This window comes from Puma concolor, chromosome A3, assembly GCF_028749965.1.
Source record: "Puma concolor isolate L17-30 chromosome A3, mPumCon1.1.hap2, whole genome shotgun sequence".
Lineage (NCBI taxonomy): Eukaryota > Metazoa > Chordata > Mammalia > Carnivora > Felidae > Puma > Puma concolor.
The window spans coordinates 27,642,500-27,668,515 of NC_141669.1; the positions used below are offsets into that span (position 1 = coordinate 27,642,500).

The 26,016-nt window shown below is 37.6% G+C and overlaps 1 protein-coding gene across 1 annotated transcript; it reads right to left on the minus strand.

Annotated features, from left to right (window-relative positions):
- Positions 1-8,935: 8,935 nt before the first annotated feature.
- TSLIG3A (tRNA splicing ligase complex subunit 3A) lies at positions 8,936-25,167 on the minus strand. Its single transcript, XM_025927291.2, has 8 exons — positions 25,011-25,167; positions 21,677-21,825; positions 19,470-19,604; positions 15,415-15,599; positions 14,323-14,403; positions 13,650-13,766; positions 10,823-10,990; positions 8,936-10,733 (listed from the first exon to the last, which is right to left on the minus strand). The coding sequence occupies exons 1-8, from the start codon at positions 25,061-25,063 to the stop codon at positions 10,065-10,067; spliced, it is 1,557 nt and encodes a 518-aa protein (XP_025783076.1). The 5' UTR covers positions 25,064-25,167; the 3' UTR covers positions 8,936-10,064.
- Positions 25,168-26,016: the final 849 nt, after the last annotated feature.

Here is a 26,016-nt window from a genome sequence, read left to right on the forward strand (position 1 = left end):
ACTTCCCAGAATTATTTGGAGGTCTTGTTCAAACACATGGCTGGGCCCCATCCACACAGTTTGATTCTTTTGGTCTGGGGTAGGGCCTGAGAACTAGCATTTCTAACAAGTACCTAGGTGATATTGGTGCTGATCCTGCTAGCTGGGTACTACACTTGAGAATCATTGCTCTAGAAAGTCAGATAACCTTTATGTACACTTGTTAGATACTACTTTAGAATGAAACCCAAAGGCCGAGAAGCCCTCTTTGGCCTTAATTCCAGGTTTCCAATGACGTTTCTTAGTATTTCTAAAGATATAGAAGGTGAAGGTAATTCTGCATAGTTATAAAGGTAAACACTGGAACAGAACTCTAAATCTTTCTAAATACCAGAATACAAAAACCAAAGCAAAGAGACCTTGTAACTTTTAAAAGTCTAAAAATGGAAAACACATCCTAAAATAAGAAGAGTTCAAATAAGTTCAAATATATCTGTCATATAAATGTAAACGGGCTAAATTCAACTATTAAAAAGATTCTCAGACTGGTAAAGAAAAACCCAGTCCTAGGCTGTGTATGAGAGGCTTGTCATAAGTGATTCAGACACTCAAAAGTTAAAAAAAATGGACAAAGATGTATCAGGCAAATGAAAACAGAGGAAATATTGGTCATAGATATAGTATCACATAAAATTAAATTCAAGGCAAAAGGTACAAAAAGAGACAAAGGCGGGCCTATTTTAATGCTAAAGAGAACAATCCACAATGAAAATATAATTACAGACAGATGTTTTTCACCAAACTATAGAACATCAACATTTATAGGACAAAAGTGTAGGAGATTCAATGAGAAAAACACAAATAAATAAGTGGAATAAGACATTTACTTTCACCTTCTCAGCTCATGATATACCAAATACTGAGTACACAAAAAATAACTTGCCAGATGTGGACCATCCAAAATGGTAGGCACCAGCCAGTGTGCTGTTTAGTACTCAAAATGTGGCTAGCCCAAATTAAAATGTGCTATAGGTAGAAAACATGCCAGATTTCAAAGACAGTTCACAAAAAAGGTAAACTACATCCTTAAGAAATTTTGAGTATTGATTACATGGTGCAATGATAACATTTTTGATATAATGGGTTAAATAAAATATATAATTAAAAATAATTTTACCTTTTTTTACTTAACATGGCTGCCATAAGATTTACAATTGCACACATGGGGGCGCCTGGCTGGCTCAGTAGCAAGAGCATGTGGGTCTTGATCTCAGGGTCGTGAGTTCAAGAGCCATGTTGGGTGTAGAGATTACTTAAATAAACTTAAAGAAAAAAAAAGTTAAAAAATAAAATAAAGTGCTCCTGAGAGACACAAAAGAAGATTGAGATGAATGGAAAGCCACTAAATTTTTGGGTAAGAAGGAAACATCATAAAGATTTCAGTTGTCTTCGAATGAACCTTTGAATTTCTTACTTCAATTCCTAAAAAGTGCTAAGAGGCAATTTGTTTTTCATTAGCAAATCGATTTTATTTTATTTTTTTATTTTTTTATTTTTTTTAATTTTTTTTTCAACGTTTATTTATTTTTGGGACAGGGAGAGACAGAGCATGAACGGGGGAGGGTCAGAGAGAGAGGGAGACAGAGAATCGGAAACAGGCTCCAGGCTCTGAGCCATCAGCCCAGAGCCCGACGCGGGGCTTGAACTCACGGACCGCAAGATCGTGACCTGGCTGAAGTCGGACGCTTAACCGACTGCGCCACCCAGGCGCCCCAGCAAATCGATTTTAAAGTTCATGGTCGGGGAGGAACAAACATGAACAGCAAAGTAATATCTGAAAAATACTAATGAGTGAGTACTAATTAGCTCCATCAGATACTGAAGCACAATATTATAAAGGTATGAATTCATAGACATAGAATACCAAGTCCAGAAACTGAGGAAGCAGTAGGATAATTAAGTATATGATAAAGTGGTCATCTCATATCATTTCAGAAAATAAATATAATTCAGCAAAATAACTAGAGACCACTGGGAAGCAAGCTTAAAATAAATTTGGATTTACAGCTCAAAACTTATACCATGATAATTTACAAATGAATGAAAGATTTACATGGAAAAACATCAAACCATACTATAAACTATGGGATAAATATTTTAAATTATTAGATAGGTCAAGCCTTTTTAAGTAGAATGCAGTACACAGAGCTACACATTCATTAAGACAAATTCAACTTCTGGGTTTCAAATAAAATGGGCAAAGGAATTGAAAAGATAATTCACACTAAAAGAAATCCAGAGGACACAATATGTTACCCTTCTCCCTAAAAAGAAATATAACTTAAAACTGTACTAGAGTAATAGTTTTCACTCCTCGGATTCAAAAAATTTGAACACTTTCTTGGCATGAGTGTGGGGAAGTAGACATTCCATTCACATATCACTGTTGGGAATATAAATTTGTGGAACCTTGATGAAGACCATTTTGGCAACATCTGTCAAAATTCAACATGTATTTTCTTTTTGACCTAGTAGTTCTGTGTCTGGGAATTTATCCTAAAGATGATGATGATGATGATGATGATGATAATGTTAGCAGTAGTAGCAGCAGCTGAAACAGCATTTACTGTATGTCAGGCATTGCTCTAGGTAGTTTACACAGGGCCATTCATCGAATCTCTGTAGTAACTTGAGTTCTTACCAACAGTGAGAAACTTGAGGCACAGAGAACTTAAGTAACAGGCCCAAGGACACACAGCTAATAAGTGGTGAAGCTAGGCTTCAAACCCCAGCAGTATGGATCCAGAATCCCGGCTCTTACTTTGACCTCTCAAGATCTACTGGGACACAAGAGAAATACAAAGTGAACACGGCTTATCACAACATTATTGTTCAGGATAGGAAACCACTGTAAATAATCTAGTATCAATTAATAAAGCCCTGGTTAAACAAATAAACGCTTATATCTATCCATACAATGTAATGCCATTTAGACATTAAAAAAAAAAAAGGAAACTCTTCATGAATTGATATAGAAAGGTCTGCAAAATAAATTTTAAAGAAAAATCAAGGTGAAAAACAGTATGTATGGATGTATTGCATGCCATCATTCGTGTATAAGTGGAGGGAAAACATGCTTATTTATTCTTTATATGTGTAAAATATCTCTGAAAGAGGACACATCCACACACCCGTAACAAATTAGATATCTATGAGTGGGTAGGGGGAGGACTGTGTGGCAGAGGGACAGAGACTTCAGTGAAAAACTTTCTATGTTTTGAATTTTGAGCCATGTAATAGCTATTCAAAAATGAAATAACTGGTTTTTAAATTCCAAATATAGCATTCTTTCCAGTGCCACATGCCATCTCTTTTTCTATAGCTAAAACACCTTCAGAGGGGTTGTTCTACACACCACAGTGCTAGTAGAGATCATACTCTCAAAAAGAGGCTTCTCTGGTATACGATATAGGCAGCTACTTCTGGTCTAGGACAGTGCATTATTAATGAAGTAAGTCCTCAGACATACATGAAGACATTTACCAGCTTATGGTCTTTAAGCCTTTCTGCTCACCTGCACATTTTTAAGTTTATGTACAAAATGTTTTATCATAAGTTAAGCTTATTGCTTGCTGTAAGATGAAATGCGCATTGACTGTGATCGGAATAAACATTTCGGGACATGATTTGATACAATAGGTTCTAGGTACCTTACTGAATAATGACCTCCAAATCTGAAAGAAAGCGTTTAACATTTTGTCTATGAGTTTTATCCAATGAATCGTAATAAGATTTGTTTTTTATAAAATAGTCTGGTGATATTTAAAATAATCCACATAACTAACCAATACTCTTTTGGTTTCTCTGAATTCAGAATTTCCCTAGACAGGCCAATTTGATCCTTAAGGGAAATAAATATAAAGAGATTTAAGGGGCAGGAGTGCTTTGAATAGATGTTAACCAATATATTTTAAGGTCTCTGTGTTTGGTACCCAGAGGATTTTACACCTGGTGCAATTCACAAGAGGTATATATCAGAGATATATTGTGGACTTTTTGTTTGCTTGTCTGTCTTTTGGTGAAGTGGGAAAAGTTATTTTCTCAGCTAGGTTTGGGAAAGAGTATTTGTGGAAGACGAGGATTGGGAATTTATTCCCTTACTTAGAGCAATCCATTCGAGCAGCGTATCCTTTGCAATGACTGCATGTTCTTGCTAATTCCATTTTGGAAAACTATGCTAAATCAGATGCATCATCCTACCTTCTTAGTTTACCTTGTTTTTTTTTTTTTTTTTATCATTAGGAAAAGAAAGTGATCAACTAGAGGGAATATTTGATAGAAATGTAAAAACAAGGAGTCTCCTGATCTTCACCTCCATCCCTTTGTTGTCCTTGATGCTGTTGCATAGCTGCTCTGTTCTACACACACACTGAATAGACTAGAAAAGATTTCTCTTATTAGACAAAAACTAGAATTAAGAAGCATCATAGGTCTGTATGTAGGATATCAAGATAATTTAGGCTATTTTCAAGTTGTAATAAGGAGAATTGAAACATTTATTCCAAACTTGAACCAGGAAGGGACGAGAGATATTCTCCCTTTGGTTCTATTTAAGGTGTTCCTGAGCAGTAATTACTTATGTATTGATAGTAGCTAAACACTGAGTTTATACCATGTACTGTAAATCATGGTGGGCATTTTATACAGATTATCATACTTAATAATTGTTAGTGCACTCAAGTTCTGAATCCAGAACACCCATCTCCCGGTGCTCTAAGTGAATTGTTAGGCAAATATTGTATCCACACATTGCTTTTCAATTTTAACACAGGTATACATTTCATTGCCCTAGTCTGTTACAGATGTGCCTCTAGGGGAGACATGCTTTCTATTACTTTTGTTTTTCCATGGGAAAGCACTTAAATAACAGGGAAAGAAGGTAACTGTTAGCAGTGCAATATTTAAAACTATTATCTCAGCATCATTGTAAATAAGATTACAAAAAAGCCCTCCCTTATCCCTTTCAGTTGGGATTTCTGAAAATTGAAGGTTAGAATGAAACAAATTTCTTTATAGTTTTGCACTAATGTAGTTGACTTTAAAAATAAATTTTTTAAAATGTTTATTTTTGAGAGAGAGAGAGAGACTGAGCATGAGCAGGGGAGGGGCAGAGAGAGAGAGGGAGACACAGATCCAAAGAGGGCTCTGAGCTCCTAGCTGTCAGCACAGAGCCTGATGAGGGGCTCGAACTCGTGAAACATGAGATCATGACCTGAGCTGAAGTTGGTTGCTTAACCCACTGGGCCACCCAAGCACCCCAATGTAGTTGACATCTGATTGGTCTTCTGTACCACTGGTACATTGAGTGGGAAAGGATTTTGTAGGAATCTAATGCAGGAGACATTAGAGCCAGTGCTGGCTAAGGCTGTGTTAAGTGCTGGAAGCTATGCTGGGAGTAAACCTTTTTGTCCTGAGGAACTGATTGTACTTTTTCAAAACTTTCCCCAAGAAAATTTCTCCAGTATCTTGTAAATGCCTCATTTAAAAAATGGCATTAAGATACAGTCAGTGATAGATAGGTTTGCTTTGAATTCACAGAGAATTCTGCAGTTGACCCTTTTGGGTTCTTGAAGATACTCGCTTGAAAATTGCCTTGAAAATTTCCTTGGCTTTTTGTAACCTCTCAGGGCACACTTCATTCCATTAAATTTTACATTGTTATTTTACTGTCCTCCTCCTCTAGTGAAGATTCTGGAAACAGTCTAAATTTACTTTCATGTCTTTCCTTCCTCAAACTCCAGTAAGCTGGCTTTAGTTCTGAAAATTCTATTGAAAAGGTCACAAGATATAATGGGTATTTTAAGCTCTGGTTCACTGAATCCCTGTAGTATATGGAATTGTTGGTTACTGAGCTCTGGAGCCTAGGTTTGATTCTAGCTCTCCTGCTTACTACCTACATGGATGTTGGTGGTCTACTCAACAACCATCCTGGGCTTCATTCTTTGTGTGAAACTGGGGTAACACAATGCTCTTGATGAAGGGTAACAGACTACTGCTGTTACTACTAAACCTAGATTCCCATGCTGCTGCTGTTTTCCTCTTGCTTCTGTGACCCTGATGCAATACTCCTGAAGTGATTCCGAGATTCTGTCTAATCTAGGAAGATCTAATGCCCTTTCCCCCTCTTTGGCAATTTAATACAGAGTCCTTATTCTGAATATCCCAATGCAAAGTCACTGGATGTTGATCATTCCCAAGTCTGTCTCCTGACATGTCCCCAAATTTCAGATTGAAATCATCCCCCTCCCTATTATTATATGGGATATAATATATGCTTCTGATTCCAATCGTTGCCCTCTCCTTAAATCCATTCTCTTCTCCGGTCAGTGATTTACATAGAATCCAGATCTATGTTGCATACGCTGGTATACTGAGGCACATAAACTAGGTCCAAATTACTTAGGAAGAGATGCAGAGCCATCTATTACCTGGCTTCTACCATGTTTCTACGTCATAGGAGCAATACTAAACACTGTGTTACCCTAGTACCCTGGTGTAACTTTCATTTTTATTATATTTTGTAATTACCTGTTTCTGGCTCTGCCACTGGATATTTTCCAAGGCAGGACTAACTTACCTCCATATTTTTTTCAAGGTCTTCCCTCAAATTCTTAGGGAACATGTTTAAAAAAAAGTTTTATTCTAGTTCCACCCTAGGTTTCTTCATTTACATTTAGTGGGAAGTAAATGATTTACTGGGAAAGTTCTCATGCCAACAGCTGTGTTTATGCAGCATCTTTACCAACATACTTTTACAGGTGACTAAAAGTACCCAAGGTGAGTGAGTTCAAACACTGACATGCGTACCTGCCTCCATCAGTGATTTGAACTGTAGGAATACATTAACGTATACAACTGTGGAAACGGAGCACTGAACAAAAAGAACATTTCTAATGATTATAATTATGTTAGTGAGCAACGAGAAACAAGAATAGCAGGGAAAGAAGACATTTTATAGAACATTAGGTACCCTGTGATGAATGTATTTTGTAAGTAAACCCAATGGCCCTGTTAAAAAATAATGAATCAAATACCATCCAAAGTACTTAAGACAGAATGGTTAAGTACTATGAATATGTCTAAAACCTATTTTCAAAAGGATATAATGTAGGTAAATAAAATATCCAGAAAGGTAGAATGGGCACAACATAAAAAAATCCAATAGAATGTAAGTGATTTGGGCAGTGGGAAAATAGGTTAGTATATACAGACATGATTTCAAATGGTTTCCCTTAGCAAGAACTTATTTAACTCTTCTGTGTCCAGCACAGTTGGATGGATACTAGCTCATTTTGGATCTAGAGCAAGAAATGAGAATGATAGTGGCAGATGTCAGATAATCTCCACAGAGAATGTGGACACGCTATTTTAGTTTCTGGTTCAGAGAAGAAACAAAAGCACTAACAAAAGGTTCTTTCTCAATCTAAGTTAACAGTATTTTAAAATTTCATATGTCAAAAATTCCCATGTAAACATTTATTTCTCCAAGAAATTCCCACATTCCCTAACCTAGTTATTGTTTACTGCAAGTTAAAGTTACGAATATGTGTAAAATCGATACACGCTCTATACAAAATCTCAGAACTTTATTTTAATATAATGACTAACTGGTGGTTTGAAAGATACCCTATTCAGAGAGAACTTAATCTGTCAAAGAGGAGAAACTAAAAGACCATCTTTTTATGGGTTTATAATGGGGGGAAAATGCTAGTTTGAGGCAGAAAACGGAGATGCAAATTTCAGAGCCATCATAAAAAAAAATGTGTATTTGCTTGCTTACATGCTCAAATTTGAAAAGCAGTCTATTAACCACAAAAATAAATCAAAATTATGTTTGTCAAAAGAATGAAACATATTCATTAGGTATACTGTGGAGTCTTTGGTTACAAAACAGATAAATGTTAAGGTAACTACTGAGAATACATTCTAGGTTAAGATGTGAGACCTTGACAATTTTATTTCCGATAGGACATCCCTATACATACTAAATATATTTAATAGCATAGAGACACCAATAATTACAACTTTCAAGACAGACCTTAAAATCTTTAATGATAAATAAGAGTATTTTCTTTTTTTTTAAAATTTTTTAATTTTTTTTTTTTTTTTTTTTGTGACAGAGACAGAGCATGAACGGGGGAGGGGCAGAGAGAGAGGGAGCCACAGAATCGGAAACAGGCTCCAGGCTCTGAGCCATCAGCCCAGAGCCTGACGCGGGGCTCGAACTCACGGACCGCGAGATCGTGACCTGGCTGAAGTCGGACCCTTAACCGACTGCGCCACCCAGGCGCCCCAATAAGAGTATTTTCAATTATCTTCAAGTTTGAACCTTTTAGGATGGTAAAGTCTTGCCAAAAAAAATCTAAAAAACTGGTAAAATTAACAAAATGATCAAGGTAGGCTTTTAAAATGGTTTTTAGGTACCAAAAGAACGTGCCTATCTCAATAGCAAAAAGAATATTGCTATTCTATGGCAAGACATTTAGTAGGAAAAGGAAATACTATTCCTGTTTTTACAAACATATTTTCAGTTCACTTCCTTTTAAGAAAAATGTCCCTCATTCGTAGGAAGAATGGTGAAATAAAAAAAAACCCTGAAAGATTATGGTCATTAATTTATCTTTGCCTAATACATTGTGTAACAACAGCTCCCCCCAGTGGCCAGAAATGAGTAGTGAAGCTTTCTAGCTGTAATGTTCTAGTGAAAGGTAAATTTGGAAATACGTATTTTTCAATTATTTATGGCCTTAGGGTAAGGATTATCTTTCATTACAAATTATGTTTTAAAGAAACACTCAATAATCTTTGGGGAAACAAACTCTTAGCTCTTAAGCTGGAAACAAGTATCCACAACAATTCAGTTTTTAAAAGTAGCTAAAAGAAAACTCAAACCAGAGAGAGAACATACAGATACTTTATTGCTCACCTTTCACACAAAGCACACCTCCAGCCATTTTCTTTCACAGCTTGACAATGTTTACGTTTACAAAAACCCAGCCCGAAGCTTCATGTAGATTTCAGTAAAGGAGAATGTAAAACATCAACTCAGCCAGGCTTTTGTTTTCTGCAGCAATAATAAAGGGCCTCCTGCACTAAGCAAAAATCTGTCCTCTTACTTGGTAGTGCATTTCTTCCATTACAAAAAAAGTCTCCTGCCCCAAGCAAACTAATTTTGTATTTGCTGAGCCAGTGGTATTAACTCGTGCATAAAACAAATTTCAGTTTGCTGTTTCTTCTAACAGATTTCAAGTAAAAATAAGGTTTAAGGAGGAACTTGTTTTGAATGGATGCAGGTCAGTTTGAATTGCTATACTATATAAATGCCTACATGTATTATAGGTTCACAACTTAGTTTGCTTTTATAATCTTTACGGATTTTGGCCGTGTTCAAGGTTTTCAGAGTTGAGCATATGGTACAGTATTCCATCAAAAGAATAAGGCTACTGAATGTGCTATCTGCAGAAGAGCTCATTTAATAGGAACAGACCCAAAGTTCTATCATGAAGCAAATGTGGCATAATCTCTCTGAATAAAAAGCCAATCGGGGCAGAACTGTGCTTGGAAAATAGGCATTAGAATACTTCAAGGAAAACACATATAAATGGACTGTTAATATGAGGAAGCCTTCCTAGTTGTAAATCTAAAAAAATCTAGGAGAATCCTCATTTTCAAAACTGCTTTTTGAAAACTACTTATTCAAGTAATTTCTTCCCCAAAAAGTACACGTGTTCTGACTGTGGAATTAGTCTACTGGTCAATTAAAGGCAATTTTAATTACCTTTTAAAAAATTCTTCATACAAAGGAGAGAGGTTGTATATGTTTCTCAAACAAACTGCATTATGTAAGTCCTTAAAAAAAAAAAAAACAAAAACAGAATTGAATGAAGACCTACAAATACTTATGCCAAGCAGGAATCTGCCTGCCACCTGTGGTCTCACATTAATTCAAAATTGATGCTGGACTCAGAATTCTGAAACTAAGTTTCTATTACTTGAGCTCTAGCAAAATGTAAGGTTCCGTAGCCTCAACTAGTATAATGTCTTCCCTGTCCAAATCCAGAATGATTATACTGATAACCTCCATGCTGGAAGTGCTGTTCAAACTGTCCCCCTTGGTGATAATTCTGGCTCCCCCTTCCTCCCCAACCTCCTCCCTGGCCTCCACGTCCACCCCGGCCTCCACGACCACCTCTCCCTCCACGACCACTGCCTCGATCACTATGATGCCCGCCATCTTGGTATCTATTGTCCTGCTGGTACCCACCACCCTGGTAACCACTTCCTGTATATGTAGATGTTTGGAAGCCACCATAACCACCACCTTGATAACTACCACTGTGGCCACCACCATGATAGCCACCTGGCTGGAAACCTGAATCTCGATAACCACCATCTTGGTAGCCACCTCCTCCTCCTCCACTCCCTCCATCCGTCCAGCCTCCTTGATGCTTATTTCCTCTTCCTCCCCCGCGGCTACCATGGTCATAGCCACCACGTCCACCTCTCCCTCCTCCTTGTTCATGACCTCCTCGTCCTCCATATGAGGAATGTTCATAACCACCTCTCCCTCCTCCTCGGCCTCCTGCTTGCTGCTGGGGGCCATCTTGCCTTTTCTGCCATGGTGGCATCTCTGGAGGTGGAGGTTCAATTTCGTTGGGTCTACCTCCTCTGTCAGGCACCCTGCCCATCAACACCTATGGGGTAAGAAAGAGGTTTTAAACTGCTGTATTTTTATAAATAGAAATAAATGTATGTGAAAGAAAAGTGAAGATACTTTAATCACCTTATTGATGGCACAGGCAGTCTTTTCTCTTATAGAGCCACTGCTTGTCCTTAAAATCTTCGACAAGTCCTGTCTTGCAGCCAGAAGGTGGGCGACAGAAATAGTACTTTTAGGAGATAAGACTGAGCGTTTTGGCTGGTAAACCTTTGCTAATTTTTCTGTCTGACTCTGTTGAAACAAAGTGTTCAAAGACAAAAGTCAATTTTCAAAATGAAAAAGAAACACGGATATTAAATATGTTCAAGACTTCCCAAATGTCTGATAATGTTACTAGGTTTAAGGTTGGAGGAGAAACATTATACTCACCACTGCTCCAACCTAGTCAATAACTATCTGAAGATACAACTGTGAGACCTGCTAATAGAGCAAAGAATAATGTTGGGAGGTGGCCAGGAGGCAGATACAAAGGGTCAAGGGGCTTCCCTTTAGGATTGTGGGGCCAAAAAGGTAAAAAGGTTCCCCCCTGCCATTGGTCTCAGATCAAACATATTTGTTTTATCTACGTAGATACAAGGATGTAAACCATTTCAGCAATTTTGCTTTTTAATTTTCCCATCTTTACTTACAATGAGAAAAAATGTTAGCTATGATTAATTTGTACTAATTATGTTAACAGGACACATTTCTTCCAAAGTGATCCCCCTGTGTAATACTTTCCTCTATTATAAGTAATAAATAAGGAAAAAAGGTGTACATTAACCATTTAGTAGAAGGGTAAGTTAATGACTAAAACTGTCAGCTCCTGAGAGACAAAACACAGGGAAACTGGGACACCGGGGCAGGCCACTTAGATGTGTGTGAAACACAAGACTGCAAAAGATAAATGAGCAAAGGACATAAAGAGAAATTTCACACACAAGAAAGTAAAGTTCAAACAAATATAAGAAATGTTTCCCAGACAAATTAATCTAAATGTGAGAAACAACAATCTCCAATCTACTAAATTTTGGAAGCAACAGTTACAAGTATGATACACAGTAAAATAGCACAAAGACATAATATTTGGTGTCAGTTATACACAGGTCTTAAAATATGGACGGTAAATGTTTATGTGAAAAAACAATGTAAAAAAGTTTGTTATGATTGTATATATAGACAAAAGAAGGGAGATAATACTAAAAATGAAAACAGCTATTGTGGTTAAAACAATGGGATGATCAGTGACTTTTTATTTGAAAAAGTTTTCTTTAATAATTAAAAGGATAAAGAGATTGTCATTCCATAGTTTGTCTGGAGGAATGTTTCCTAATGTCTTGTATTTCTTTTTTATAGCCACTTGTACCTACAGTAAGTGCTCGACTCACTGTTTGTTGAATGGAAACACTTTTGAGAAAATAGTTTTATGTTGCAAATAAAACTGATTTAAAATGCAATTTCAAAGTGATACAAGTACATAAATTTCATTATGTGAAACAAGTTCATTTTGTGCATATAAAGTAATTTCTATGAAGTTATCTAAAACCAAGTTTCAAAATGAGATATCAGTACCTAAATTCCGTTAGAGGAAACAAAAAAAAAAGATTTGTGTAAGTAATCTGTACAATGCTGATCTTCCCCAATACATTTAATATAGCGTGTAAAATCACTGTGTATTATGGTTCAAAAGGATCTTAAATATCACTTAGACTAAACATGATTATTTTAGAGATGTCCAAAATGGGGAGAGAAACAGCAGCTCCAACACACAGGGTCAGGATGCCCTGTGCTGTCATGCCGATGCCAAACTCAGGACCGTGGTTTGTCAGTGCCTCAGTCAGTGCACTGACGTCAGTCAGTAGATGGTTTTCTAGCTACAAGAGGTGCAAGGTTTTTGTTTCAAGTGCATGGACCCCGCTGAGCGTGAAATGATTGTTTCTGGTATTTCCTACAACAGTCACAGGAGAGAACCATTTGCTCCATGTGTTGCTACCAAGTAGCTGTGAGGTCTCAGACAAAGCCTCCATTTTCTTTCAGTTGCAAAATGAGGGGAATTAAGACCGATCTCTAAGACCCCTTTCCAACACTGAAGAATTGTAAGTTGATAAATATCTACCCCAATAATGTAGCAGCCAAATAGGGCTTTGCTAAGGTTTAAAGATTCCAGGTGAAAATAACATATTATTAACAAATAACCAGAGAACTAAATAAAAACCATTTCAGAGTCAATTAACTAAAATTCAGAAAAAAAATCTGTTTTCAAACAGGAATATACTATTAAGGGAATACCTCATACACATTTGGACCAACCTCCCCATAAATTCAAGGATCAGCTCCACTTCAGGGTTCTAAGGAGGTCAAATTAGTCAAGTGTGCCAATTTCTTTCTGCTTACTGATCGTATAGTAGATATTTAATATTTAATAAATATCTGTTGAGTGACCAAGATCTTTACCTGGATTATCTCATTTAATCTGAAGTAAAACTGAAGTCTTACCAGATTCTCCAATTCTCTATAAATGCACAGTAATATCTGGTCTTGCTAAATCCAGTATTTCTCACTTTAAGTAACAAATTGTTAGCTTTAAGTATAGCAAACAAGTGATTTCAAAATTTATTATTTTAGCGATTTTTAAATACTCTATCCATTTCTCTTACAAATGGGTACTCTTAGTAGGACCTAAAACATACAGTTTTGCTAAAAAAAAAAATTGAAAAGCCTGAAAAAAATGTTTTCTTCATTATTGCTGAATAGCTGGAAGAGTTGCTACTCAGCAACTCATTGAAGAAAAATTCCTGTATGTGTCTCCTATGCATTTCTCTTGTAGTCTCCACCATAGCTAACCTGTGCTAGGAATGTTTAAGGATCATGTCTATAAATACTCTGCTCTTTTAAATTATTTAGTATGTACCTTAGCTCTGTCAGACCAGCCAAAAGACTGGACAGTGACATCCAAACGTTTTATTAGCAGCTTTCTCCGAACTTCATATTCATTGGCTACAGCTTGGTTAATTGCTTCTATCTTTTCCTAAAAACAAAATTTAAAAGACCAGTTAGAATTTAAATCTGCTTGACCCCCTGTTCTAAGAGGGCAGAAACTTGTGTCTGCTTCATTCATAACCAATTAATTCCCCAGCACTTAGCACAAAACAAATTACTTGATATAGTACTAAAAGTTATAGTAAGTTGATAAAAAAAATAGGCAAAACAATGTCTCAAAACATAATAAAGAATAAGCACAGAATTCTCATTAAGCCTTCCCATATTTCACTGTGTGAAGCTTAGCCCAGTGACATTTTTGGCTTGAAGGCAACCCATTTGGCAATTAGAAACATACTCGACTGCAATTTATTTTTTACTAGCTATGTGAAATATTTACAAATTATGAGGTAAGTGCTTCTAATCATACACAAATAAAATTATTCTGCCTAAATCTTAAGATTCACAAAACTGATTCTGAGGATGTCCAGCTAGGATACTACATATCAGAAAACATAACTTAAACAACACAAACTGTAAGTGTCAACACCATGAGAGAGGTAGATGGTTCTTTACCGAGTTTACTCAAGATGACTGCTACTCACCCAGTGGGCTGGTCCCATTGGCTTCTTCAATAAAGGCTTTCCCACATGGTTAGGTGGAACTTTTGCTAAGGTCTCCTTTAACTGACACAAACACATAAATGAATGAATAAACAAATCTAAAAGTAAAACATATCTTCCTCATCTTCCCATTTCCCATCATATCTTGCCATCAAAAGAAGATTCCTGACAGAGGCAAAGGTGGAGGATGTTTTGAAATGTACAAGACCCACACGATAAAGACACTCACTTGTCCCACTCCTCAAGTGCCTATGGAAGCATGATTCCTTCACTGTACCTAGAACAGTGCCTGACAACAGTAGGCACTCAATGGGTATTTGCTGAATGGATGAATGAACACACAGAAAATATAGACTATGGATACAGTGCTGCTCCCCTGTAGAGTTCAGCCGAATTTGTGCATCATGGTGTCCACTGACCCCACAATGCAAATGTACCAATTCTTAGAGTCCAGCAGATATGCATACAGAGAATAACTCTGCTATAACAAATACCATTCTCTTATATTTATTAAAATTGCTTATTCCTAGTCAATTATATTTTTAAAACCTCTTAACTGTAGATTACATGTGGCATAAATATAATTCTGACTTATTTTCACATACTAGGTTGTTAGTAGTGGTCAACAAACCTAGCTTGCCATCTGAAACATGTAAGACTCAAAGTGACTGGATTAAAAAACCAAAAACATTGACATCCTTTTCTGTCCAGTCAATGGAAAGGAAGGTGATAACATTTAATGATAAAGACCTTAAAAATTAATTGCCTCAAAGTTCAGTGATAAAATTTTAAAAAGGACTTAAGTCTTAATTCTTTTTACATTATACCTAGCTTATTTCAGTTTATAAGTCAAAGCGTAAAGCTTCCTTTTTGAAAAAGAAACATGCTCACAAGTTTAAAAAAATAGTAAAACACTAATTTCTCTTTAAGGTATCTAGGATTTAAAACCCAAAACTCATTTAGTAACAATAATATGCACATTAGGTTCCCATTTAGAGAAATTAACTTGCTTCATTTCAAACAAATGTAGGACTATGCCTTTAATACACTACAATCTGGTACTAAAGGTCTTACTTTTTTTTCAATCCCGCTGAAGAATTGGAACATAGTTATATTGGCTGGAGGTTTGGACATTCCTAGAGCAATACATATGCCTTTCAACTCTTGAAAGACCTCACTACCGCCTCCTTCTTGAGCTTTTTTTGGAGGAGTATTCACACAGAGCATTCTGGCAGCTTCTAGTTCTGAGATGAGGTATGCTGAAGTAAACAAAATAAGATTTCAAAATGAGATACAGCTACAGTTAATAGTCATAAGTCTGGAGTCACAACTCTATAGACCTAGTGATACGTAACTTTTAAAGCTGCAAGAATGGATAAAAACAAGAAAAGAAAACCATTTTTACCTGCAAATGACATAACATATAAACTGGTTCTGTAGTTCAGGTATTTAATCAATATATGTTTAAAGGGTGATTTAAAATAAGTGATTCTTCTTTGAAACCAAAGTAACAAGGTAGGTCACATCTAAAAATCTGGATCTGTGTTATCCCACTATCCAGAACAGGGGTTGGCATCTGCTAACAAATTTACCAAAGGTGGCAGGTGGCAATCCTCAGCAACAGTTGAAACTGGTTATTTTTTTTTTTACTTCTCACTACTGACATGCAGCAGTGATGGAACTCTCTTGCTCTCTTACGTTCCAAAACTTAGGTAGTCTGTTCAGAACTGGCATAAAACATTTTCAAGTAATAAAAACTTAACTTACAAAAGGGGAAAGGCACGAAATTCCCCAAAGATCCTTTCTCACGGCCTCCAGTAGCCTAATGCCCCCCTCTCTGGCTGTTTAAAGAAACCCCTCTTCCATCTTTGATCTTCTCAATATTCCCTTTCCCCTACCTTCCTCCTTCTCTCCCTACTCCCCCCAACTCCCCTGAAAAACATCAACAGAACTTTCTAAGCTTTCCTTGGCAGAGTCCTTCTGTATCAATATCATCCCCTTATGTGTTGATTTCAGCCATGTATAATGAGGGCTGCAATCTGCTTCAGGTGCTTCAGGTATAAAATATTCACTCTTATTTCTTTAACCTTCCCAAGGACATTTAAATTTTTATGAAAGATGATTAATAATCATTTGGATCTCAGGATTTCCGGTTATGTGACAAAGTGAGAACCTTCTGACATTAGAAAGAGAGTTTTGGAAAAAGACATTTTTGGACATTTTGGAAAAAGCCATAGGGCTCTTAAGTCCTATGAGAAATACCAAAGAATGATCAGCCTGGGTATCTCATTTCCTATACCCAAAGTGTTATGCTAGAACAATAAATAACAGCCAAGCTGCTGGAAAGGTCATTCTAAATGGTTTTGATAAAATCTTAATGTGTTCTATACAGCAAACTGTCTGAGTTAAAAGATCAAAAAAGTAAAACTCCATGGTCATGAAAATAACCAGTTTTTCTAAATAAAGTTTTACTGGAACACTACCATGATCATTTCCATAACCTCTCTGGCTGGTATATGCTACAACAGCAGAGTTAAGGAGTTGTGACAAAGACCTTATGGCCTACGAAGCTGAAAATATTCACCGCCTCGTCCTTTTAAAGAAAAAGTTTGCCAACCCTTGTTCTAGAAAATCATATGATTTAATAAACTGGTTCTCCAAATTTGGGACAACATAGCTCAGGCATCCATAAAATTAGTTCACCAATACAATTCCCATCAAAAAAACACATTAATTGTAACTGAAGTTCAAAGTACTAGGAAGGGTACTGGAAATATAATACAAAACAAAACAGATGATCTCTACTGGCAATCTAGTTAGGAATAAAGAATATATGCATAAAAAGATGAATAACTCTTCATCTATTAAGAACTCCGATATCTGACTTATTTTACCTAAGGGAAATAATTGGACAACCAGACAGGCAATGAACAGCTAAAACTTCTTAACCGGACACAGGAGAGTTTTTTAGCCACTCATTCAAAGTCTAGTCTACTAACAATTCTAACGAGATTGGTTATATTCCCCTTTGGAACACAATATATTAAAAGCTTCAAATTAAGAAGTTCAAGGGTGCTGGAGAAGTAAAATTATAGCATTAAGATGTGACAACTGATACTTGGAAAGATGAGAAATATTTATACAGAGCGAAAAGAAAATGAGCACATGTACATAAATACTAGCATGACAGAGGGAATACAAACTGAGGGGAATATTTTAAAGGGGAAACGGCAGAAGCAAAGATAGAGGGAGTAATGTATATGTGCATGAATTCCAAGAGCAGCATAACCTTTAGTTGGTTTAGTCATTTAGTTGAGAAGCAAACAGTTGTATATTACTGAGGAGCTTTTGAGTTGATAGCACATTAAAATAAAGTCTAGAGGGGGCGCCTGGGTGGCGCAGTCGGTTAAGCGTCCGACTTCAGCCAGGTCACGATCTCGCGGTCCCTGAGTTCGAGCCCCGTGTCAGGCTCTGGGCTGATGGCTCAGAGCCTGGAGCCTGTTTCCGATTCTGTGTCTCCCTCTCTCTCTGCCCCTCCCCCGTTCATGCTCTGTCTCTCTCTGTCCCAAAAATAAATAAAAACGTTGAAAAAAAAATTTTAAAATAAAGTCTAGGGGAGCCTGGGTGCTCAGTCGGGCTCTGACTTTGGCTCAGGTCATGATCTCACGGTCTGTGAGTTCGAGCCCTGCATTGGGCTCTGTGCTGACAGCTCAGAGACTGGAGCCTGCTTTGCATTCTGTCTCTCTCTCTCTGCCCCTCCCCCGTTCATGCTCTGTCTCTGTCTCAAAAATAAACATTAAAAAAAAAATTAAAGTCTATAAATTATGACCCTGAGTCCAAAATAATATTCAGTGCAGTCTGCTTAAGAAACAGGAAAGAGTCAAAGGCATTTTATGAAGATTTATATTCAAAGTGGTTTTTATAAGTATGAACACTAAAAAGGCCAAACTCTTAGCTCTTTGAAAACATTAGTTATTCATGATCATTACTAAGCTTTCCATAAAGTTCTTATCTTCCTATGTAAGATAACATATCCCGAGTGCCAAATACTAGGTTTTGGTAAGCAGTGTTACAAAGGAAGAACAAGTGAGTACACTGTGGCTGAGCCAGTTCTAGAAATTGCACAATTTGAAGGATACTGAATGCACACCTAAGAACTACATGCAGCAGTATTAGTATTTCAAGCAGTATCTAACCTTATGCGTATACCCCCCTCCACCCCCAAAAAATCATTCAACAAAGGGGAAATTATGAAAGTGATTCTGGAATAACTCAGTGTCTGGTATAATGGCTATGAACACCATTTTTAAAAAACTGAACTTTCAAAATTAGAGCTGTCACATTATTCAGAAACCACAGTTATAAAGACAATATTTTAAAAACCCCGACCTATTTATGTCATAATAAGAACTATAATATTCACTTAACCAAAGCTTAATCTAAATGTGTCTCAGATGCTACAAAACTTGTGAGTTAAGACTACTGGCTGTGTTTACTGCAGGGTTCACTTAAGGCAATAAAATTTGTGAGTCTACTTACTGTTTTTCAGGGTGAAGAAAGAAATCGTAGTTAGTATACAAAAAACATGGAAAGAAAGAAGTTTTTGTAACAATTTATTTCCCAGAATGATCAGTAAGTGCAGGAAAAATTCAAATACTATTCCAGAAAATTTTACATTGTAATTTGATAGATTTACAAACAAAACCAAAACCCCCAATTACCCAGCCACAAAGAAATACCCACAATATACAACACTTTAATTTTTTAAAAAAATCTTCATTATTCCCACACTACCTTCCTAGTCTGTTTTAAAATGTGCTTCCAGTCCAGAACGCTAAGGTTTAATGACCACACACTTGAATACTGGGCACTACCTACGGTCACATTAGGTGAAGCATAATACTTCGAGTACCAGGAAAGTTAAATGATAAAAGAGGAGTAATTACAAAACAACGCTGCTACCAGTGCACAGGACCATGATTAGCTTCTAAGTTGAAAATGTAATAGTTTTCTTTAAAATATGTAGCATTCTGATTTCAATCCGTAATGAAATCGTAAACAGCCAGTTTATTAGTCAAAGAAAACATGAATAAAAAATAACAGCTACATTCTAGTAGCTATGAACTTACTGAGCAAAAGGAGGCAGTTCTTCTGAACGAGAAGGCGCTTGGTCACATCCCCAGATGTCAGTGAAAGATATGGACAGTTCATCTCCCCTAGTAGCCCACTCACCTCAAGCTGGAATTCTTCAGCTTCACTCGGGCCTTTTAAGAATTAAGATAACCTTGTTTAATAAAAATTGTTTTTCTTATTAGCATAAAAGTTATATATGTAAGTTGAAAGTTTTAACAGGATATTCCTAACACAAGTTACTTTGACTTCTAAATCCTTCCTTTCTCACACCACTGCCAACTTCTGTTCTTGAGAAGTTTTCATTAGGTTATTCCCTTATTGGAGAATCTTTAATGGTTTCCTAATTTCTACCTCACCTAATCTAATTATCTGTCTGCCCTTAAAGATTCTTCTTCACGGCTTCTCCACTTTACCTTCCCTGCAAACTGCTATGTAGTAGTACCTATGACATATATATAGTAGTTACCCTCTACCTCCACAAATATTCCATTTGTGCCACGCCAGTCTCCTCACTGTCGAAGGAACAGGCAGACTCATTTCCACGTCTGTGCCTTCATTTAAGTTATTCCCTGCGATTGATATGCCCTCTATGTGCTTCTCATCTATCAAACCTCACCTGCCCATCAAAGCCCAGTGGTCTTGGTCCTTGATAGAACCTTCCCCAAGTGCTGCTGCGCTCACTGATTTCCTCCTGCTGTGAACCATAAAGTGAAGCACTGAATTACTGTACTAACCTCCAGTGGTTCTATTTGTGCCTAACATTCCCAATGAGATTAAATCTGAAGTTAGCAAACATGACTTGTAATTCTGTATTCCCATAACATGTTAAGTACAGAGTTTATCTCGTGAACCAAGGAAAAACAATGCCCCTTCTTCCTTACCATTCTTTCTAATGGCTTTCTATCACACAGGGGCAAAAATCAACAAACTCTGAATCACTTGATCTGAGTTCATTTTCTCATCTGTAAAATGGGAAGGCTGTATTACTGTTTTGCAAACTGTTCTGTAAACTCAAATTCCAAATAACTCCTTTACAAGGAGCCAGGGAGGAGGAGAGACTTGTGTTAAACATACTCCCTCTTAACTTCAACCAAATAAGTACATTTTACCTGTTTTGTATGTTGGCTTCTATGAGATGTTTTCTTTTGAAAGGGGCTCCAGGTTATAGTTATCATCTAGTATACATGTTTTCACAAGTTCCTATAGTCTCTGAAATGTGAGGCCAAGAGGCAGTATTAAGAGTACTGACCCCCAATCTTGACTGCTGGGGTTGAACTCTGGTGATATCATGCACTAGTTGTGTGACCTCAGACAACGCATTTAACCTAGCTGTGCTTTCTTGTTTCATGTATAAAAGAGCAATAAAACCTGCCTCAGGTTTTAAATGAGTTAACACATAGAAAATGCTTAGAACATAATGCTCAATAAATGTAAGCCATGCTATCATTACTGTTACGCTACAGTGTCCTTAATAATTGGAAACGGCTGCAACTAACATGTGCACATTAAATATACTAAACATGTAAAAATGTGAGCTCTTCAAATGGGATTGTGTCGGGTGTGGGTGGGGAGTATGTGTATAGTTCTCCATGAGCGTAGGTTAACAAGTAGGCATTTATCTTTGTCTCCCATTGTAGGTTTACCTATGGTAGGAGGGAGCCAGATGGTGTAGTGTTAGGTTCCAAGCTTCTGTCTCTTTTGCAGAATAAACAAAGTAGTGCTAATACAATAATAAAATTGGCAAGTATAAAACAGCTCTCAACACCGTAAATCTGATGGTGCTGCATCTGATTGTGGTGGATCTAGTGATACATTTCTGCGATACAGAAAACTTCTTCAAGTGTTCTCTTTCTTCCCATGTATAAAAGAACTAATGCATTTACTTTACATGCCACACGTCCTCCTGGAATCTAGTGGTCCTAAGAAAAACATTCCAACTTTGAGTTCTAGCCACCAATTTAAGAGCTCACAAGTCATGTTTTACAAAGAATGGAAAGTTCATATATGCAATACTTGTCTCCCATTTCTGTATCTCAGTAATAAGATCTTTTCAACTTTCACTTAACTTCAACTTTTAATGTTTTTTTTTTCTTTTTACACTTAGAAAAAACTTAAAACTTCAGGTTTAGTTCTAATAATGTTCAACTGACAATACCCCAATTTTACTTTTATGTTTTGCACCTAAAACTGAATGTTTACTTACTGTTAGTTGCTTGCACATTTTCCTCTAGTTTACAGAACACTCTTAATTCAGACACCAGCCAAGCACAGAGTTTGGTAAACTCAGGGGAACTGGCTCCAGCACAGACTGCCTGAGACAGAGCGCCATCTTCCAACAATGGACCCTTGTAACTGGTAAGTAAAAAATTATACTTCAGAAGAATATAAAATCACACCTAATATTTTATACAATTTATCTATGTATTATTTGTAGTTAGAGGACCAATTTCTAAACCTGCAAATACAAATAAAATTTACAGAAAATAAAATTTAAGTTTTTAATTTTAATCTAACAAAATCGATTAGAAAAATAAGCTACTTGGTAATTGCATTTCAATTCTTCAAAATACATAGGAGTATTTAATAGAATCATATACACTACTAAATTATGTCAACTTCTATCCATTCACTGAAAGCTCTTATTGTACAAAGATTTTCTTACTTTAACTTAATTGAAATTAAAACATTAAAAAGTGATAGCTCATTATACTATAGTTTACAATTTCAGAAATATAACTTAGGTTATCTTTTCTAGAAATTTTTCCAGAAATGAATTAGATAATTTTTTAATGACTTTCTTTAAAAGCAAAAACTTGTCAGTTAATCAATTATTTGCTTTTTCTATATTTAATGACAGTTAAGACTATTAAGACATACTAGTACTCAAGAAATGTCTGGATTTATTAAAACATGAATAACTGCTGGCAAGTTGATGTCTGGGCAAACTGGTGCATCTGAATCCTAACCCTTTTTAAGTGATTCAAGCATAATCTTAAAATATTATTAAATGTTCACATATTCATAAAAGACAACAGTAATAATGAACCCCAGCCTAGAATATAACTAGAACCAAAGATCCTGTCATTCTCAAAGCAATTTTAAAATATATGTTCTTCAGAAGATTATTTTATCTTTTAAGTGAAATACTGATAAAAACACTGTTATTAAAGATGAACATTAAGTATGCTTAAGATAATTTGAAGTTTGGAGGTACAGAGATGTTTGAGAAATGACAATAATTTGGTACTTTTAAAATGCACTTAAGTATTTATACACTGAATTGAATGGAAAAAAACCTTACACAAAAAGTGAGATTATATAGTCTGGCATCTAGATTCAACCCACAAATTATTAGATACTGCAATATAGAGACTAGGCCTACAAATGTCTCCTTGTGTTACACATTTAGAATTTGTTAGTTTATTCTACAAATAGTTATTGAATTTATACTGTGTGCCAGATTAAAGATAAACGATAGTCATTTAAATTGTAATAATTCTCAGTGAATCCTTTAAACGTACATGTCCATCAATTAGGCCTGAATTTTAATGACTGAATGTCATCAAACTCAGTAGTTTTGCTTAAAATTTATAGCAAAGTTTTCAGAAAATCTGATGGTTCAATCTGATGGGCTGTACATTACAACCCATCTCAAATGTTTACTTGATTACAATGATTACAGTAACAACTACTTTTTTTAGTACTCCAGAAAATACAGTGAAAAGGGTAGAACAATAATGGGAAGAAATAGCATCCATCATCAATTCTTTAGGCAACATCTACCCAAGCAGAATGACTACATTTAAATAAGGCTCTCTTCCCTCAGTCTACTACTCCTTCAATGCTAACCTTAAGTGTCATTTCTTCTAGGAAGCTTTTGGGACTTTATTTGCTTTCCAAGTGTAAAGAGACCTTCGCCCTCAGTTCTCACAGCATTTTCTCACAGTGTGAATTTCTCTTCTACCTCACTTTGGGCTAGTAAATGATCAGCCCAACACTGCCCCAGAGCCCAAGTGCTCCTTAAAAATGTTTGCTGAATGAATGGATTCATATGTGAGCAATCAATTTAGTCTGAGATGTCTGCCAAAGAGACCATTTTGCTGAATGTGACTTTTACCTATACTCTAATCAAAAGAAATAAGCCCCCTAAAGTCTGGAATATTCTGAAAATTCAGAGCAAGCTCCAAAGAGAGAGACAATGATAATTCACTGTAACAAAAAAAGATACACACCACCAATTCTTTTCCCAAAAATTTCTACCAGGACAGCAAGTTACTTAAATGGGCAGACTCTGAGAACCTCATGGTGTCCTTTCCTTTTTTTTTTTTTTTTTTAACTTTTTAAAATATTTATTTTTGAGAGAGAGAGAGAGAGAGAGAGACAGTGCGAGCAAGCGCAAGTGGGGAAAGGGCAGAGAGAGTGAGACAGAATCTGAAGCAGGCTCCAGGCTCTGAGCTGTCAGCACAGAGCCCGATGCAGGGCTTGAACTCACAGACCATGATATCATGACATAAGCCAGAGTCAGAGCTTAACCGACTAAGCCACCCAGGGGCCCCGTCGGTGGACTTTACTAAAGAAAGGTTCCCCCAAAGGTTTCCATGTCATAAACACCCTTGGGGAGAGTTTTGACAAAGGACTTGTTATTTTATAAATACAGCTAGCTAAATCTGTATTTTTTGGACACCATTTACCTGTAGACACATAATGTAACTCCACAGTTTATTTCTGGAACCACCCGTAGTCCAAAAGGTTCTCAATTCTCAAGTTTTAATAGAGTACACTGATCTCAGTGACCCAGAGAGATCAGAAGCCCTATTCCCAGCTTCTAGATACTAAATCATGGTTGGGTAACTGTAAGAAGAGACAAAATGCACAACAAACATGCAGGGGATGTGGTGGCTGAAGAGGGCTCTAAGGGTAGGCACTAATGGTGGCTTAAAGAAGTAGAGTGTCACTGTCAGGGGAAACAGCAAGTGGTTCCCATGAAGGTGGTGACAGGTTAGGTACATAAGTGAGGTGGCTAGCGGAATGGATGCAGGCATGTGGCTTAGGGAAGCCTGAGTGCATGCAGAGATGACTGGGCAAAGGAGATTTTTTTGAGAGAAAATGGGGTGGGGTAGGAGCAGGGGCTCAGGACGCGAGAGAAGTTTGGAGAACGAGTAGGAAAAAAGAGAATCAACTTTGGCAACCTCCAGAGTGAGGGGGTAGGGCAAGACGATGGGGAGCAAGAAGAGAAGCTCGGGGAGGGGGGTGGCGAAAACCTAGAGCCCAGACAATGACACGCATGACTGACAAACGCTGCGGGTAACTCGGCTGCAGGGAGCACAGGGCAGGCCTACGGTCGTCGCGTTAGGAGGGCCCCGACCCGGCAGGGCAGACAGTGGACGTGGCATTGGGGTCCCGGAGCCATATGGAGGCGACAGCCAGGAGCCACCGGGTGCGGCGTGAAAAGGCAGGTGTCCCCGACTGGGGCGGAGGAGGTGTTACCGGGGGCCGGCAGTGTGAGGTTTAGGAGACCCGTACCCTGGCAGTCTTACCCCAGATCTTCCAACGACTCCAAGATGTCAGTCTCCATGAGGTCACACTCCATGCTACTGTGGTATTCAAATTTCCGAGTCGTCAGGCTCCCCTCTTCGCCGGCAACGCGTACACTCGCGCATGCGCTGCCTCCCCGGAACTTCCAAGTCGACAGCTGGCGCCTCAACCGCTGCACTGCGCATGCCCGGAGCGTGCGCAAGAAACTCGGTCCCGCCCTCCGCCCCACCCCTGCCGGCTAAAGGGGTGCTGGGCGGCACCGTATTACACATGCGTATTAGTGAATAGCGAAGCCGGTGGCCCGAAGAAGGGCAGGAGGACTGGCTGCGTGGCAGCTGGGCGTGGGGACCTACCTCGAGGCGGAGCGCTCTAACTTCTCTTTATTGGGTGTACGCATGTGCGAATATTGGAGCGAGATGGGCGCAGGAGGAGCTTGGGGGGTGGCGTCTCAGGACTTGGTGGGTGTTGGCTGTGAAGCGGAGTCTTGGGAGCCCAGGGAGTCACCCGGGTGGATGCCCGCAGCGTGCTGGCCTGTTCTCGCCTGAGCTGTGGGGCGTGGGGAAAGGGAAAACTCTAATTCCTTAGGACAGGCGTAGACGGGCCAGTGCCGAGAACGCCAGATAGCGTGCCATTTGATTTCGCTGTGGCGGCGGTAGCTTTATTCCAGGCTTAGAGAGGCGTCAACTTTCCCTTGACAAGGAGGAATTCACAAAGTTGTTTCATTCCCCCTGTTGCGTTCTCTACCTGATTTCTTAAGCCCTTTCCAGAGCTTTTATTCCCAGGCGCCTTATTTTAAGGAGGCGGCGGGGGTGCGGGGGAAGGGCTTCACTCCGTATCAAATAGAATAGTATATATTTAAATCCACGCAATTTAAACAGCGAATAAACTTTTTTGTTGTAATATCATTGTTTTTGACATTTGGCTCCGTGTGACGTTCAGTTCACTATGGGTTATGATTCTTCGGCAGTTATTGATTGGGCATGTACGTAGAAGTTACTGATAAATGAG